This window comes from Camellia sinensis, chromosome 10, assembly GCF_055761805.1.
Source record: "Camellia sinensis isolate YWXY chromosome 10, ASM5576180v1, whole genome shotgun sequence".
Lineage (NCBI taxonomy): Eukaryota > Viridiplantae > Streptophyta > Magnoliopsida > Ericales > Theaceae > Camellia > Camellia sinensis.
In genome coordinates, this window is record NC_138970.1 from 22,735,111 (window position 1) to 22,754,173 (window position 19,063).

Here is a 19,063-nt window from a genome sequence, read left to right on the forward strand (position 1 = left end):
ACCAAGTAATAGCAATATTAAACATATCTTTAATATTTTAATTATTTTTAACTAAATTAAATAAAAATTTATTTTATTTTATTTTTTACACAATTAAATAATTTTTTTAAAAAATTAAATAAATTAAATATCAATAAACATATATGTTATTTTTTTAATTAAAATTTTAAATAAATTTATTTTTAAAAATAATAATAATTAAATAATGAAATTAAATAAAACATCTATTAAAATTTAAATAATGAAAATAAATAATACATCTATCAATTATCATCTAAATCTATTATCAGTAATACCCATTTCATTATCAACTATTCAAAAACTTTGGTTGTGTAGAATTAAAATTTGGTTGGAGAGAAATAAAAGAGTTTTTTTAGAGCAAGATTGAAGAGAATGGAGGGTTGTGGGACATTATTTGTCATTTGTCTTTCTTTTGTGCTTCAATGTCTTCTCCTATCAAGGGGATACCTATATTAATCCAAAAAGAAAAAAGAAAAAAAAAAGGGGGCGGGGGGCTACCTTTATTTTTTATTTCGAGAAATTGGAGGGCTATATGTGACTCGTAATTTTGTTTTTACATTTCATCCACCCCCAAAAGGGAGCATCAACTCTACAAAGAACAAAAGAAACAGACCCTCAATGATGTGCTAGAACCTCATAAAAAGTATATACCTTGCTTTTAAATCAATATTCAATTATCTATTGGATTTTAACTTCTTTAACAGTAATTCTACTACATCTAGTCAGCCAACTTGACAAGGAAAAAAGCAAATTGCATACTCTCAATGCTAGGAGCAAAAACTTGAATAATTACAAGTAAACATTGCTAGAAATATATACAACAGTTGCATACCAGTTAAAACAATAGGACAACTCCGTGGAAAGGTTGAGACATCATTAGAATTGAAGCATGATGTGTAGAACTCCACACCAGCTGGTAGAACACACTGCAATTCAACAACCCCACTATGTTGGATGAGGATGGTTGAAAGAGGGAACGTATAAAATAGCCAAAGTGAAGTAGAGTAATAAAGTAATGGCTTTGCTGACAAAAAGTAGCCAAACTCAAAGAATTATCATTGAATTTGAAAATATTCGAAGCAGAAACGAATAAATCACAATGTAATTACATGATAAAAATGCAAAATCGCCTTGCATTGTGATTTGATGCAAAAGTGATGCCCACATTAATATGGTTTTAAACTTGCACATCTTAATAGAATATCAAATCTCTGCATGAAGTAGAGCTGCCTCATTTAAGAGAATCGAAAGAGGGCAGATGAGAGAGAGAGAGAGAGAGAGAGAGAGAGAGAGAAAGAGAGAGAGAGTCACAGAGTGAGAGAGAGAGACGTTTTTAAGCCTCACTCAATTCCTCAGGAAAACAACATTCCTCAGCTTCCAGATGGACCACAATACTACCAGAGGTAAAGCTTTCCAAATTTTCGGTTCAAATTTGTTGAATGTGAACCCAGACCACCAAAGCAACACTCCTTCCATAGATTCTGGCATCACCCATCGGATCCCCCACCATAGTAGCACATCAGACCAAATTCTCTAGATATGTGGGCACCATGGTAGCACATGGTTCACAATCTCTGGTTCAGCATCACAGAACACACAATCCATATTGGCATTGCCATTGATAACACAAAGTCTTTGCAAGTATGTAGTAGTCTTCAATCTTTGTCTCCAAGCTAACCAAGCAAAACATATGACTTTGGGTGGGGTTACATTCTGCCAAATCACCTTATCAACTCCTCTTATATCATTGGAATTGGACTGAAGTATAAACTGACCAGAGCTCTCGGCTTTCCATAACAAACTGACATCCTTATCTGCCCTCAAAGCATTGGCTGAAGCTAACATGTTGACTCTAGCCACATCCTCCCTTTCCCAATCCCTCAACAGTCTTATAAACCCCAGCTCCCAATCAGAAAAACCTCTTATAAACACTATTCCATGGACCACAACACTACCCAATTCTATAGAACTTTTATTTATAATCACTATGCAGTTTTTGATACCATATCATATTCTCTTTTTCTTAGACTAGTTCATGTTTCAATTTCCAGAGTGACCTATGGTCCGATTGGTCTTAGAAATATTTAGATAAAAGGATAAACAACAAACCAAAACAGTATGTTCTCAAAAAAGAAAAAAAAAAAAAAACAATACAAACACAGAAGAGACTTAGAATGCATCATTTTTTCAATTTGAACTGCTTCCCTTAAAAACTTTACAGATCAAGTAGAATCTTACACATTTGACCACGATAATGGCACGTTTTTAAATCAAATACGTCTACTTGATTTTTGTGCTCCTCTATTTCTCTCTGATTATCATTTTATTTGTTTATTGTTAGCCTCAAACACAGTTTGTGGTTCTTGGATTACCAAAACATGTTAATTTTTCGTTAAGGAGATTCATTTTATTCCAGGAGAACTACAATTAGCAACACACAATCTATTGTTTTTGATTTATCAGCATTTCCAATTACGAAAGAAGAAAGCAATATGGATGGACTATCTATGTACATCAATTTAATTTCTGCTAGAAAACGGAATCAATTATAACAAGGAGATACAAGCTTGAAGTGAACAAGTACCTACCTAGGAGATCATATCAAACCATAGAATTAATGTATTACAATGGTCAAAAATCTAAATAACAAAATTTTGATTAAAATAATGAATAATAGCAGAGGTCAACTGTTTATTCAATCCTAAAGAGAAAATATTGCTCCAATGGGATTTGTCTGCAATGGGATGCCCAATGAAGCCATGTTTTCCAATTTCCGAATAAAAGAAAACCAGAAATACCAATTGTGATTTCTATACTTCTTCCCCAAAACTATATTACAATCCAAATGGTGGAAAAGAGAGACAGATATTAGGGGAAGAGAGGCAAAGAGAGAGACAGAGAGAAGGCAAAATAGAGAGGACATATCTGGGGTAATGCTCCAATAGTGGATCGACGGTGGTGCTCGATGGCGGTGATGCTCCTTACCCGATGGCGATGGAAACAAAGCGACAGAGATTCAATATCAAGAGGAGGACAACCGGCGTGAGAGAGAGAGAGAGAGAGAGAGAGAGAGCAATAGAATGAGAGAGACAGAGGCGCGAGAGAATCGGAAGAGGGCAAATGCATGCGAGAGAGAGAATCGGAAGAGGGCAGATGCGAGAGAGAGAGAGAGAGAGAGAGTCGCAGAGTGAGAGAGACAGACGTTTTTAAGCCCTAACTCAGGCTCCGTTTGGCAAGAGCTAAACGGGGCTTTTTTGGCTATTTTAGCCACAAAAAATAAAATAGGTTATTTTAACTACAAAAAATAAAATATCACATCTAATCCATAATCATTACATTGTTCTCTCACAAAAAAAAGTCAAAAAAGTCAAAAAGTCCTTCCCAAATCAAACTTTTTAGCCCAGGTTAAAATAGTCAAAAAAGTCAAAAAGTCAAAAAGTCAACCCACTTCCCAAATGGAGGCTTAGTGTGTTTGAAATCCCTCTAAAATCCCTCCAGAGTTCCTCACCAAAATAATTTAAAAATGGCTCCAAATTTTGGAGTCTTACCTCCAAACCTTGTAATTACAATTGCCAACAAAAAACTTTAGTCGGTAAAGTCAGCTAAAGGCGACTAAGCCTTGGTTTAGCATTCATGTTGGGTCCAAAAAATCACAAAAGATAAAATTGATTACAAAAATCAATAAGATAAAATATTATTTTTTATCCATAATCATTACACATTTTTTCTCACAAAAGTCCAAAAACAAAAATCAAACGAGGCTAAAAAAGTTCCAAACTTTTTTAGTCGTTGAAAGAAAAATTTTGGCAACCAAACTTTTGGTTTCCAAAAATAAAAAATTAATTTTTGCTTTCCATTCGGTGACTAAATAAAGAAAAATGATTGAGGGCCCGAAATGGCTTGGCTCGAATGTGGCTCGAATTTTTTTTTTTTTTCTGCCATTTTCGACGCAGAGGAAGCGGAGGAAGAGAGAGAGGGAGAGGGAGAGGGAGAGAAAGAGGGAGAGGGAGAGGGAGAGGGAGAGGGGTCGCCGCCGTCTCCGATCCGTCGCCGATCGCCGCGCCTCCGCCTCCGTCGCCTCCGCCATGCCTCTGCTCGTCGCCTCAGCCATCGCCGATCGCCGCCTCTGCCATCGCCGATCGCCGCGCCCCCCGCCTCCGCCTCCAGCCCATTTTTTAGGCCCCCTCCAGTCCCCCTCCTCCCCCTCCCCCTCCCCCTCCTCCGTCTTCGTCTCCCCCTCCCCCTCTCCGTCTTCGTCTCCTTCTTCTGCTGGAAAAAAAAAAAAAAAAAAATTAAAACCACGAAACGACGTCGTTTCGTGGTTTAGGGGCATTCGGGGCGGAGGAATTCGGGCCCTGTAGCATTGTTGCTAAATAAATTTAGTAGCCAAAAGTAACTATACAACGACTAAAATATTTATTTAGTCGTTGAAATTAAATTTTTGCCAACCAAACTTTTGGTCGCCAAAAATAAAAAATAAATTTTTGTTTTTCATTCGGCGACTAAATAATTTTAGTAGTCAAAACTAACTATACAATGACTAACATATTTTTTAGTCGCCAATTGTGGCATTTTTAGTGACTAAAGTTTTTTTTGGGCTCCAATAATCAATATACCTCGACTAAAAAAAAATTGGTAGCTAAATCTTGTACTTTTGTGACTAATATAATTTTTGGTCGCCAATTCCACAACTTTTGGCGAATCAATTTTTTTTAGTCGCCAAAAGTGTAATTTCCTATAGTGATATAATCAACTTTAAACTATTTTTGGTTCATGAATTTAGGTAAGAATTTGAAAGAGAAAGTAAGAAGACAAGTGAAATGTGAATGAAATATACTATATTTCACACACTTTTTCTCTTTTCTTTCTAAATCTCTACTTAAATTCATGAATCAAATACAGTCTTAAAAAAATTCTTATCTTATAGAGAACTTTTTTCAAAAAAATCTTATAGAGAACTTATTTGCACACAAAAAAATGTTTGAGCTTGTTCCTTTTTGTTTCTTCACACAACGACTGAAAAAGAAAAAGAAAATATTAATATCAAACTCTTGCCCCATTTTTCTCTTGATCTAAATAGTCTTTAATCAAGTAGGTATATGGTTTAGTTTATAATTTATTTGTATGTTTTTCTTTACTTATCTTATTTTTGGTGCTAATTTTCTTAACTAGTTCATATGCACATATGCCAACAGATAAGGAATATATCTATTCCTATACTTTACCCTACTCTATCAATATTCTTCCAAACAAAATCTGAGTTTAGAAGGTCCCCGACATCACCAATGAGGAAGTGATTATCATTTTCTTCAAGATCCACTGATTTCCTCAAAACTTGTTCATCTTTTTCATTAAATTCCAAAACAAGCAATCTACCTACACCATTGTGGCTTCAAGTTCCCTTACAATGATTCTGTTTTCATAATAGCCCTTGTAGTTGGATATGGTGGTCCTGTGAGGGAGGTGGTTTTGGTCTTTTTCAGCAGGTTTAGGGAGGTGTCCAATACTACATAGTCCAGTACTTCCACAATAAACTCATTACTCCAATTCCCTGCATTTAAACTCTCAATTTGGAAACAAATAAAAACATCAATGAAACACTTTGTATCCAAGTAGGGCTTACTAAGCCACCCATGGGCTGCCTACTATAAGCAATCTTTTTGGATTTCTAACTTCCATTTCCTAATAAACTATCTCTAGCCAAACAAGGTTTTAGATAAACCCTACTCCAAAAGATGTCATCATCAATTCCGAGTAATCAATCAATGAGTGACATGGTAATATTATTAACACATTGCCTAATTCAAATATTCGATAATTTGATTAATAAACCTCATCCTATCATAAAAAATCCTAGCACCACAACACCAGTATTCTGCCACTAGTTCTACTACTTAATCACCATTACTAATGTCGCACTCAGTATTTTTAAAGGCTCAAGGCACACCAAGGCACCAAAAGTCTCTTGGAGCGTAGGTGTGACACCCTAACTATTTAATTAATACCACAACCAATAATAATAATAATAATAATAATAATGATAATAATAATAATAATAATAATAATAATAATAATAATAATAATAATAATAATAATAATAATAGTGGGCGTGGTAGTAAAACAAATAATTAATTTTCTGTTGGTATGCGATAAAGTGTAATTTATTTAGGGATTATTATTTAGGGCCGAATTCACACAAATATGGAATTATAATACTAGTTGAGTCAAATTAGAGTTAAAGATAATAAATAAATAAATAAATAAAAATAAGAGTAAATAAATAATAATAGTAATAATAAATAGCAATTAAGGAGGAAGATTTGCAAATTTTCTAACAGTGCGGTAAATAAGCCATTCGTACTGTCTAACGGATAGGGGGAGGTGAGTCATTAGGTTGCTTCATCATCACACAAGCTGAGTCATCACCTAAAGTTACATGTATAAATAGGGAGAAGGAGTGCTGTAAGTGAACGGAAAAACAAAGAGTAAAAAAAAAAAAGGAGAAAGAAGGAATCAGCACAAATAGGAAGCAAAGGAAAGGCCGAAAGATAGGAAAAATAGATAGGAAATAGTAAGACTCAATCTTAAGGTGAGTTATATTATACTTTGAGTCACCATAATATATGTCACGTATGTTTTGACTCACCATAATTTATTTTATACAAGTTATGTTTTATAAATGATATTGATATTTTAATTACGTGGGTTATTTTCTGAACTCTATTTGTTTAAAATGATACCCATGGATATGTTTGTTTAAATTTTAGTATATATTTGACTATGACCTTATAAACAATTTTGTTTTGTAAGTACCACAACGGGAGTCCCATGCCTTGGGAGACTTAAATAACCATTGGCCTCTGTTTGGCCACTTTGTGGTCCTCTGTTTGTCATGGATCCATTGACCTTTGTTCTAATTGTCACTTCTGTGTCCTCTGTTCTGTTCTGTTCCGTACCATGTTATGGTTATTTGTTTACATAATTTCTGTATTTCAGTGATTTATTTACCAAATTGAGTTATGTAAATGTTTTGACTTAACCAACTATCCATGGTTATTTTGTATCCCCTATGCTCTTGGCATAATATTTCTCACTTTGCTGTGTGCTTATAGCTGTTACCCTTTCAGGTGACGAGATGTATGGGAAACCCATAACCTCACGAAATGGAACCCGCACGTGGATTGATGTTGAACTACTATTTTGTCTTTCTTTTCTTTTTTTTTTTTTTTTTTTGCTCCCTTTTGTTTCTACTCGGGGCCTGTCACTGAATAATAAAATAATAAAAGCCCTATAGATGTATTTTCTTTTATTAAAATAGCAAAATGGAGTAATTTGCTGTTTAATTATTTTTATTTTCGCTTACGCAGTTTAATTTGCTACGAATAGAATAAGTTAGTAAGTTGTGATTCCAACCCTAAGCCCCTACTGTTGGGTCGTGACAAATGTAGTAACCCAAACCGCCCCTAGTAGTTTGGTGCCGTGATGGCCAGTAACCCGAGGTTACCGAAGGCCGACTTACAAAAATCACACACGATCAGAGTATGAAATATGGGGCTTACAAGTGCGGAAGCATTATATATACAAAAATCTGAGTAGTCCATGAGAGCCGTGCATAAGTCCAATGGAATGACATACATTTTTACAAGTCTTAAAACTTAAGTACAATAAGGAAATAAGATACAAAATACATCTTGACCAAAAGGCTTCTCAAGCCGACGTATACAAGTACACATGAAACATAAGCTAAGAAGCATGATCTTCAAGATGGTACAAAATGCAATCCCAAAACAGGTCGGCAATGCACCCAAAAACATATCGGCATTACGTCTAGGCCTCATTGCCTTCTTGTTCACCACCTACATATATATAGAGAGGGTGAGCTTGGATACTCAGTGAATGATATTAGAAATAAAGGTTTTGCATGATTGATATCCAGGGTCTCTTTCAAAACAATACATAGCACACTATACAATCAAGAGGGAAAAATCAAGTTCACTGCCGGTCTTTCAAGTTCCTTGGATGTTAATAACATCTACATATTACAAGGGGCGATGACATGTCAAGACAAGAGTGCAGTTGCATTATAGTCCCCTGGCACTAAGGACTTTCAAGACAAGAGTGCAGTTGCATTATAGTCCCCTGGCACTAAGGACTTTCAAGACAAGAGTGCAGTTGCATTTTAGTCCCCTGGCACTAAGGACTTTCAAGACAAGAGTGCAGTTGCATTATAGTCCCCTGGCACTAAGGACTTTCAAGACAAGAGTGCAGTTGCATTATAGTCCCCTGGCACTAAGGACTTTCAAGACATGTCATCAAAACAAGATAGTGCTTGATATACAAATAGGGTTAGTCATTCATGCTAAATCAAATACTTTTCATCAAAACAAAGCAAAACGAGATTTATCAAAACGAGTATAACATAGCTTTATTAAAAATACCACTCACATAGTTCTTCAAACGTCGGGGTCGAGACAAGCCCAAGTCCTACAAACACATGGCAAAGCCTATTGAATGCACTTTCAAACAAGTTTCATATGTATACCAATGATCTCGGAAAAACATGCTGGGCACTAACCAGGTCTAGGCCGAGGTTCCACACCTCCTTGCCGAGGTGTGTCCCCGAGGGCCACATGCAAGGAAAAGAGGTCGGGAAACTCTGGGCTTCCCTCTGCTGATGATCATGAAGAACATGAGTACGAAAACATGAAGAATATGAATGTTCATTTACAACCCGTTATTACAAAATCTGGAATTTTCATGCTACGAGTTTGAAAACATGGACCTGGGTACCCGTACTTGAGGTTCTTGCGGGAATAAACACAAAAACACGATTTTCTATGCAAGCTTCCGGATCAAAACAAGACTTTTTCTTCAAGAACGTATGAACATTATTTTCTCTTTCTAAAATCAGTTTCAAATTAATGCATGACGTGCAGAACAGGTCCGATCATGCAATGCAGCTAGATAAACACAAGGAACAACAAGAGTAAGCCAATGATCTAACCTCAATACACGAATCTAATGCTTCGATCTCTTGGAATCAAGCTTGAAGACTTACTTTCTCACTCTAAAACTTCCTCTTTCTCCTAGAGCTTCTCTCTCTAAAAGGCAAGGTTATGATACCAAATGATAGTTTCCCTTACCCGGTTCTGGGGTTAACCCACGGCGGGGACACGTGGCGGCGACCGGTTGGGTTTTCCCTGAAAAGGTGGCTGATAGACCAGACAAAGCATGGCGAAAGGGTGTTCAACAAGTAAAGCGGTATGGGCTCTCTGACGAGGCAATGACATCGGCTAATAAAAGGGCTTCGGCAACTAAGGTGACAATGACCTCGGCTAGGAAGGACAACTCTTGACTAAGCTGTGCCACACCTTGGTCTAGATGTGCCACACCTCGGTCTAGATGTGCCACACCTCGGTCTAGGTCATACCACTCCAGGACGAGATCATTTGGGTGCAAAGGTAACATCTCGGCCAATGAGTCAAAGCAAGGATAGAGGTCAACAAAGGGGTTCCAAGATACTTCTAGGCTGAGGATGACCTCGGCTCGGAATGGTCTAGGCGTAACGTAACCTAGGCTTGGCATAACATCGGCTAATCATAACTCAGGCAAGGCGTGACCTAGGTTTCACATCAAGGAAGGAGCAAGGCAAGCGCACAACACTTAGACAAATCACCAAGGCATCAAAACAAGACGTGGATCTCACTCACTTAAGCAGAACGAGTCACAAACATACACATGCAAGCTTAACAAGCCATAATCATATAGATGCTCATGAACATGATTAAGACATAAAATGTGGGTTCCTACAGTCTACCCTCCTTAAAGAAGTTTGGTCCCCAAACTCAAGTTACCTTGCCCTACGAACAACTCCGGATAACGGATTTTCATTTCCTCTTCCTTTTCCCACGTGGCTTCCTTGCCATAATGCTTCGCCCATTCGATTTTCACCATCGATATCGACTTGTTTCTCAACCGTCTCACTTGTCCGTCAATAATTCTCATCGGTTTCTCTTCGTAGCCTAGATCTTCATTAATTACAACCCTGGAATAATCTATCACATGCAGTGGGTCTCGGATATATTTCCTCAACATCGAAACATGGAACACGCTGTGGACTTGGCTCAAATATGGCGGCAAAGCAAGTCTGTAAGCAACGGTGTTAACTCTCTCAAGAATTTCAAATGGCCCAATGTATCGGGGTGCAAGTTTGCCCTTCTTCCCAAATCTCGAAACTCCTGTCATCGGCGAGACCTTTAAAAATACATGATCCCCAATTTCAAATTCTAACTCCCTCCTTCTCTGGTAGGCATAACTCTTCTGTCGGCTCTATGCGGTTTTAATCCTCTGCTGAATGAGTTTAATCTTTTCAGTTGTCATTCGAACCAACTTGGGGCCAATTAGAGCCTTGTCCCCTACTTCAGTCCAACATATCAGCGATCTGCACTCCCTTCCATACAAAGCTTCATACGGCGCCATGCCCATGCTGGCTTGATAACTGTTGTTGTACGCGAACTCCACTAATGGCAAATGCGATTCCCAACTTCCCTGGAAATCCAACACGCATAGTCTGAGCATGTCTTCGAGTGTCTGGATCGTTCTTTCCGTTTGCCCGTCAGTCTGGGGGTGAAAGGCTGTGCTAAATTTCAACTCAGTTCCCAAGGCTTCCTGTAGACTCTGCCAAAATCTAGAAACGAACTTCGGATCTCGGCCTGACACAATGGACATCGGCACGCCATGAAGCCTAACAATCTCATTCATGTACAGTTCGGCAAGTCGGTCGGCATTGAACGTAGTCTTGACAGGTAAAAAGTGTGCTGACTTAGTAAATCTGTCAACTATAACCCAAATCGAGTTCATACCCTTCTGCGTCCTCGGCAGACCTACTACGAAATCCATGGAGGTGTGTTCCCATTTCCACTCAGGAATTGACAAAGGTTGAAGAAGTCCTGCCGGCCTCTGGTGTTCTGCCTTCACTTGCTGACAACACAGACACTGAAATACAAACTCAGCTATCTCTCTCTTCATGTTTGGCCACCAAAAAGTCCGCTTTACGTCCTGATACATCTTGGTGCTCCCTGGATGAATGGCAAACTTGGAGCTATGGGCCTCTTGCAAAATCTTCCTTTTCAACTCTGGCACGTCGGCCACGCACAATCTTCCTTCAAACTTAAGCACTTGATTTTCCATTGTGTACCCTGGCCTCGGCTTGGTGATGAATTCATCAATTATCCTTTTGAGGAATTTATCCTCCATCTGTCTGGTCGTCACTTCCTCAATAATGGTCGGTTCCACTGAGATCGTTGTCAGGCACGCCAAACTCCCAACTAGCTTCTTGCTCAACGCGTCGGCTACGGAATTTGCCTTACCTGGATAATACTGAATCTGCATGTCATAGTCCTTCAATAGCTCGAGCCATCTTCTCTGCCTCATATTTAACTCTTTCTGAGTGAACAAGTACTTCAGACTTTTGTGGTCGGTGAAAACTTGACAAGATGTTCCATACAAGTAATGACGCCATATCTTCAAAGCAAAAACCACGGCCGCCAGCTCCAAATCATGGGTAGGATAGTTCTTTTCGTTGGGCTTCAACTGACGAGACGCGTACGCTATGACTTTACCTCCTTGCATTAACACGCAACCCAAACCCTTATGTGAAGCATCACTGTAAATCTGAAATTCCTCATTAGCTGATGGTAGTACAAGAACTGGTGCTGTAACTAACCTCGTCTTCAACTCCTGAAAGGCTGATTTTCTATCATTAGTCCATTCATAAGCTGCTCCCTTCTTAGTTAGTTGTGTCAATGGTACTGCGATCCTCGAGAAATCCTTCACAAACTTTCTGTAATATCCTGCCAAACCCAGAAAACTACGAACCTCGGACACGTTGGTCGGCGTTGGCCAATTCACAATGGCTTCAATCTTACTGGGGTCAACTGATATACCATCTTCATTAATCACGTGCCCTAAAAATGAAATGCTGGAAAGCCAAAACTCGCATTTACTCAACTTGGCGTACAACTTCTTATCTCTCAAGATTTGCAGGGCAAGTCTCAGATGATTCTCGTGCTCGCTCGTACTCTCGGAGTAGATCAATATGTCATCAATAAAAATAATTACGAACTCATCTAGATATGGCTTAAAGACTCTGTTCATCAAGTCCATGAACGCTGTTGGGGCATTGGTCACTCCGAAGGGCATTACCAAAAATTCGTAGTGGCCATATCTTGTCCGAAAAGCAGTTTTCTCAATGTCTTCGGCTTTAACCTTCAATTGGTGGTAGCCCGACCTAAGGTCAATCTTGGAAAAGACTCGTGCTCCTCGTAGTTGATCAAGCAAATCGTCGATCCTAGGCAAAGGGTACTTGTTCTTAATGGTCACCTTATTAAGTTCTCTGTAGTCAATGCAAAGATGAAGTGTGCCATCCTTTTTCTTAACAAATAGAACGGGTGCTCCCCACGGTGAAGTGCTCGGCCTAACAAATCCCTTATCCAACAATTCTTGTAATTGCGATTTCAGTTCTCTTAGTTCGGCTGGGGCCATTCTGTAGGGTGTTTTGGAGATAGGTTGTGTTCCTGACAGGATGTCCACAGTAAACTCTATTTCCCTATCGACAAGGTGGCCAGGCAGCTCATTTGGAAAGACGTCGGGGAATTCCTCAACAATGGGTATGCCGGCTAACTCAACACTCCCATTCAAGTCACTTAGTATACTGCACAAATACCCCTGACATCCTTTCTGGATCAACTTGTAGGCTTTCATGGATGAGATTAAGTAAGGTGGGGGTACTACTCCTTTACCCTGGAAAATGACTTCGGCTAGATTTGGGGTCTTCAATGTGACGCTCTTAGTAACACAATTAATGGATGCATGATTCGCTACTAACCAATCCATTCCCAATATGACATCGAAGTGAGTCATGCTTAATGGCATCAAATTAACTAACAACCCTACACCCCCAATCACAACAATACACGCCCTATAAATGGATGTAACAATCATATTTCTCCCAGATGGAGTAGACACAGATAATACATAATCAAGGGGTTCTAATTCCTTATTCAACTTCTCGGTGAACATAGTAGATACAAATGAATGCGTAGAACCCGAATCAATCAATACGTATGCATCTTGAGAACAAATTGGAAGGGTACCTGACACTACCGCCTCGGCACTCTGGGCGTCTCCTGGTACCAATGCAAAAACTCTGCCTTGCCTTGCCTGTATCCTCCCGACGTTGTTGTTCTGTGCAGGGCCCGAGGTGCTTCCATTCCTCTTTCCGTCATCAGCCTTGGCTTTCGGGCAGTCCTTCACACGATGACCAATCTCGCCACACTCGTAGCATGCCCCTGTTGCCCAACGACAGACCCCAAAATGTAGCTTTCCATAACTCCCACACAACGGCTTAGCATTACCTTCCTGATTTGAGTTGCTGGAACTGTCCATATTCATCTTCTTCTTGGCATTGAACGGAGCTCGGCGATTATCGTAATTCTATCTCTTCCTCTGACCCTCACCTGAACTCTGGTATCGGTTCAAGTTAGCTTCAGCCAGGATGGCCTTGTCCAGTACTCCGGCGTATGTCGGCATATTGAGCATGTTGACCCGATCTTATATCGGTCCACGCAACCCACTTTCGAACTTCCTCGCCTTTCGGTACTCGTCGTCAACCATGTGAGGCGCATATCTCGCCAGTTCAGTAAAGGCACGATCGTATTCTGCCACTGTCTTGTTCCCTTGCATCAGATTCTGGAACTCTGTGGTCTTTCGATCTCGGACGCTAAGGGGGAAATGCTTGTTGTAGAACAACTCCAAGAATTTGGCCCAAGTCAAACCCGGATTGCTTTCTCGGACGATCATCCACCACCTACCAGTGTCGTCGTCTAATGTGAATGCTGCCAGAGATACCTTCTGGGCGTCTGTACTGGGGAAAATTTCAAACAACTTCCCCATCTCTAAAACCCATGCCTCGGCTTTCATTGGTTCTATACCGCCTTAAAATCTCGGCGGCTTCATTTTCTTGAACTCTCTGATTAGGGTTATCGTGTCGTTCCCATACAAAGCTTGCGGTAGAGGCACTTGTGGCAATGGAGGAGGTGGAGCTGTATATCGGCCATTCGTCTCCTCGGCCTGCGTGGAAGTGGTACCAGTATCCTGTGGCCTGGGTTGTCTCTGCTCACGAACCAAACCTTCGACTAACCTTTCCAATCTCTCCAATCTATCTTCTGAATGAGCTCGGCCAACTGGAGGTCTACCTCTCCTCATGATGCTAGGAGGACGTAAGATGAGACTTCAAAACAACTGAACAGATAATACGTAGGCAAGTAACAAGCGTCTGTGCCGAAATGATGCACACATAGTCAAGTAGCAAGCAATATGATGCAATCCTAACATCATTCTAAGGGAAATCCTATGCTCTTTAGGACTCAAAGTGTGTGATTAACGTACTATAAGGAACGCGTGCTCTGATACCAATCTGTCACGCCCCCAAACCGCCCCTAGTAGTTTGGTGCCGTGATGGCCAGTAACCCGAGGTTACCGAAGGCCGACTTACAAAAATCACACACGATCAGAGTATGAAATATGGGGCTTACAAGTGCGGAAGCATTATATATACAAAAATCTGAGTAGTCCATGAGAGCCGTGCATAAGTCCAATGGAATGACATACATTTTTACAAGTCTTAAAACTTAAGTACAATAAGGAAATAAGATACAAAATACATCTTGACCAAAAGGCTTCTCAAGCCGACGTATACAAGTACACATGAAACATAAGCTAAGAAGCATGATCTTCAAGATGGTACAAAATGCAATCCCAAAACAGGTTGGCAATGCACCCAAAAACATATCGGCATTACGTCTAGGCCTCATTGCCTTCTTGTTCACCACCTACATATATATAGAGAGGGTGAGCTTGGATACTCAGTGAATGATATTAGAAATAAAGGTTTTGCATGATTGATATCCAGGGTCTCTTTCAAAACAATACATAGCATACTATACAATCAAGAGGGAAAAATCAAGTTCACTGCCGGTCTTTCAAGTTCCTTGGATGTTAATAACATCTACATATTACAAGGGGCGATGACATGTCAAGACAAGAGTGCAGTTGCATTATAGTCCCCTGGCACTAAGGACTTTCAAGACAAGAGTGCAGTTGCATTATAGTCCCCTGGCACTTAGGACTTTCAAGACAAGAGTGCAGTTGCATTATAGTCCCCTGGCACTAAGGACTTTCAAGACATGTCATCAAAACAAGATAGTGCTTGATATACAAATAGGGATAGTCATTCATGCTAAATCAAATACTTTTCATCAAAACAAAGCAAAACGAGATTTATCAAAACGAGTATAACATAGCTTTATTAAAAATACCACTCACATAGTTCTTCAAACGTCGGGGTCGAGACAAGCCCAAGTCCTACAAACACATGGCAAAGCCTATTGAATGCACTTTCAAACAAGTTTCATATGTATACCAATGATCTCGGAAAAACATGCTGGGCACTAACCAGGTCTAGGCCAAGGTTCCACACCTCCTTGCCGAGGTGTGTCCCCGAGGGCCACATGCAAGGAAAAGAGGTCGGGAAACTCTAGGCTTCCCTCTGCTGATGATCATGAAGAACATGAGTACGAAAAGATGAAGAATATGAATGTTCATTTACAACCCGTTATTACAAAATCTGGAATTTTCATGCTACGAGTTTGAAAACATGGACCTGGGTACCCGTACTTGAGGTTCTTGCGGGAATAAACACAAAACACGATTTTCTATGCAAGCTTCCGGATCAAAACAAGACTTTTTCTTCAAGAACGTATGAACATTATTTTCTCTTTCTAAAATCAGTTTCAAATTAATGCATGACGTGCAGAACAGGTCCGATCATGCAATGCAGCTAGATAAACACAAGGAACAACAAGAGTAAGCCAAGGATCTAACCTCAATACACGAATCTAATGCTTCGATCTCTTGGAATCAAGCTTGAAGACTTACTTTCTCACTCTAAAACTTCCTCTTTCTCCTAGAGCTTCTCTCTCTAAAAGGCAAGGTTATGATACCAAATGATAGTTTCCCTTACCCGGTTCTGGGGTTAACCCACGGCAGGGACACGTGGCGGCGACCGGTTGGGTTTTCCCTGAAAAGGTGGCTGACAGACCAGACAAAGCATGGCGAAAGGGTGTTCAACAAGTAAAGCGGTATGGGCTCTCTGACGAGGCAATGACATCGGCTAATAAAAGGGCTTCGGCAACTAAGGTGACAATGACCTCGGCTAGGAAGGACAACTCTTGACTAAGTTGTGCCACACCTTGGTCTAGATGTGCCACACCTCGGTCTAGGTCATACCACTCCAGGACGAGATCACTTGGGTGCAAAGGTAACATCTCGGCCAATGAGTCAAAGCAAGGATAGAGGTCAACAAAGGGGTTCCAAGATACTTCTAGGCTGAGGATGACCTCGGCTCGGAATGGTCTAGGCGTAACGTAACCTAGGCTTGGCATAACATCGGCTAATCATAACTCAGGCAAGGCGTGACCTAGGTTTCACATCAAGGAAGGAGCAAGGCAAGCGCACAACACTTAGACAAATCACCAAGGCATCAAAACAAGACGTGGATCTCACTCACTTAAGCAGAACGAGTCACAAACATACACATGCAAGCTTATCAAGCCATAATCATACAGATGCTCATGAACATGATTAAGACGTAAAATATGGGTTCCTACAGGTCATGTCCTCATTGACTCTGGGTCAACTTATTCTTTTGTTGCACCACACCTTGCTACCAAGTTGTCATCAACACCCGAACCATTAGGATATATATTGTCTGTGTTTTTTCCTTCTGGTAAGTCTGCATGTAGTACTGATGTGTATAGATCATGTACTATATCCTTAAAAGGCAAAACCTTATATATAAACTCGATTCCCCTCTGCATTAGGAACTTCATGTGATCTTAGGTATGGATTGGCTGGCTGCCAACCATGCCTCTATTGATTGTAAAGCCAAAAAGGTCTTCCTTAGGTTACCAACCAACCCGAGCTTATCTTTGATGGGACTGGAGTTTCCAACCCTTCCTATATTATATCCTCCATGACAGCCCAACGACTTCTAAGAAAGGTTGTGGTGGTTATATTTAGTATATGATCGATACACAAAAAAGAGGCCCCTACCGTTGATGTGATCCCCATAGTACCAGAATTCTCGGATGTTTTTCTTGAAGATCTACCCGGTATCTTGGTTGATCGGGAAATGGAGTTCACCATTGAAACCCAACCTAGCACACAACCAATATCAAAAGCTCCTTATCGCATGTCGATGGAAGAATTGAAAGAGCTGAAGACTCAACTCCAGGAACTACTGGACAAAGGTTTCATTCGACCTAGTACCTCATCTTGGGGAGCTCCAATATTGTTCATGAAGAAAAAGGATGGCACGATGAGATTATGCATCGATTACTAGGAGCTGAACAAGGTCACCATAAAAAATCGGTACCCTTTGTCACGAATCAATGACCTGTTCGATCAACTTCAAGGGCCCAAGTATTCTCCAAAATCGACTTGTGTTCTGGCTACCATCAGCTAAAAGTCAAAACGGAAAGCATCGAAAAGACTGCCTTTAGAACTCATTACGGGCACTACGAGTTTCTTGTCATACCTTTTGGCGTCACAAATGCCCCAGCAGCCTTCATGGACCTCCTGAACCTGGTGTTCAAACCCTATCTTGATGAGTTCGTCATCGTCTTCATTAACAACATCCTTCTATACTCCAAGTCACCAAAGGCCCATGAGCAGCACTTACGAATGGTTCTACAAACACTGCGTGATCACAGACTTTATGCCAAGTTGAAGAAATGCGAATTCTGGATCACTAGTGTACACTTTCTCGGTCACATCATTAGCAAAGATAGCATCTCGGTTGACCCTCAAAAAGTTACAGCAATCGTGGACTAGCCATAACCTACTAATGTATCAGAAATTCGAAGTTTCCTAGGTCTAGCTGATTATTATCGATGCTTCGTGTAAGATTTCACAAAGATAGCATCACCCTTGACCTAGCTAACTCAGAAGAACACACCCTTTGAATGGACTGACAAACAGGAACATAGCTTTCAAGAATTAAAAAGTCAACTTGTGTCAGCCCCTATACTAGCACTCCCTATAAGAGTAGATGGGTTCGTAATCTATGGTGATGCCTCATACAATGGTTTGGGTTGCGTTCTCATGCAAAACGAAAAAGTCATTGCTTATGCGTCGCGACAATTAAAGACTCACAAGAAGAACTACCCGACTCATGATTTGGAATTGGCTGCAGTAATCTTTGCCTTCAAAATCTGGCGTCATTATCTCTATGGTGCAACTTACGATTTTTACATTGATCACAAGAGTCTTAAATATATATTCACATAGAATGAACTGAATATGAGGCAACGATGGTGGCTAGAATTTATGAAAGACTATGATGTAGAGATCCATCATCATCCAGGCAAAGCTAACGTGGTAACAGACGCACTGAGCCGAAAGATGACTAGAGGTTTGGCATGTACTCTCATTTCCTACAAGATCAATGGATTACTCGCCAACATAACCGTGGAACCTGCATTGATTGAAGAAATTAAAGAGCGCCAATGTGAAGATAAACTTTTGAAGAAAAAGTACGAGGAGTAAAGGAGTACACATGATCCTGATTTCACTATAAACAATGGGATACTAAAATTTCGAAATCGAATTTGCGTACCCGACATTCTGGAACTCAAAAAGAAGATATTGATGGAAGCTCATAGCTCGAGATTTGCAGTCCACCCTGACAACACAAAGATGTACCATGATCTGAAGGAACACTACTGGTGGGCAGGAATGAAAAGAGACATAGCAAGCCAAATCTCCAAATGTCTGCATTGTCAGCGTGTTAAAGCAGAACATTAGAGACCTGCAGGACCGCTACAACCACTCCCCATTCTTGAATAGAAATGGGAACACATCACTATGGACTTCGTGGTCGGGGCTACCATGGTCATTTTCAAAGAATGATGCAATATGGGTT

At 40.1% G+C, this 19,063-nt stretch overlaps 1 protein-coding gene across 1 annotated transcript; it reads right to left on the reverse strand.

Moving 5' to 3' along the window:
* Window positions 1-1,554: 1,554 nt before the first annotated feature.
* Window positions 1,555-18,977, reverse strand: LOC145800214 (uncharacterized). The gene is made up of 2 exons (XM_082889869.1): window positions 18,950-18,977; window positions 1,555-1,982 (listed from the first exon to the last, which is right to left on the reverse strand). The coding sequence occupies exons 1-2, from the start codon at window positions 18,975-18,977 to the stop codon at window positions 1,555-1,557; spliced, it is 456 nt and encodes a 151-aa protein (XP_082745995.1).
* Between the last annotated feature and the right edge of the window lie 86 nt (window positions 18,978-19,063).

What these genes read in the sequence shown, in the direction of transcription:
- LOC145800214 (XM_082889869.1), bottom strand. Translation starts at nt 18,977, where the DNA reads ATGGGGAGTGGTTGTAGCGGTCCTGCAG. An exon ending in TGGTTGTAGCGGTCCTGCAG is followed by an intron (nt 1,983 to 18,949) that starts GTCTCTAATGTT and finishes AAAGTTCTATAG; the next exon opens with AATTGGGTAGTGTTGTGGTC.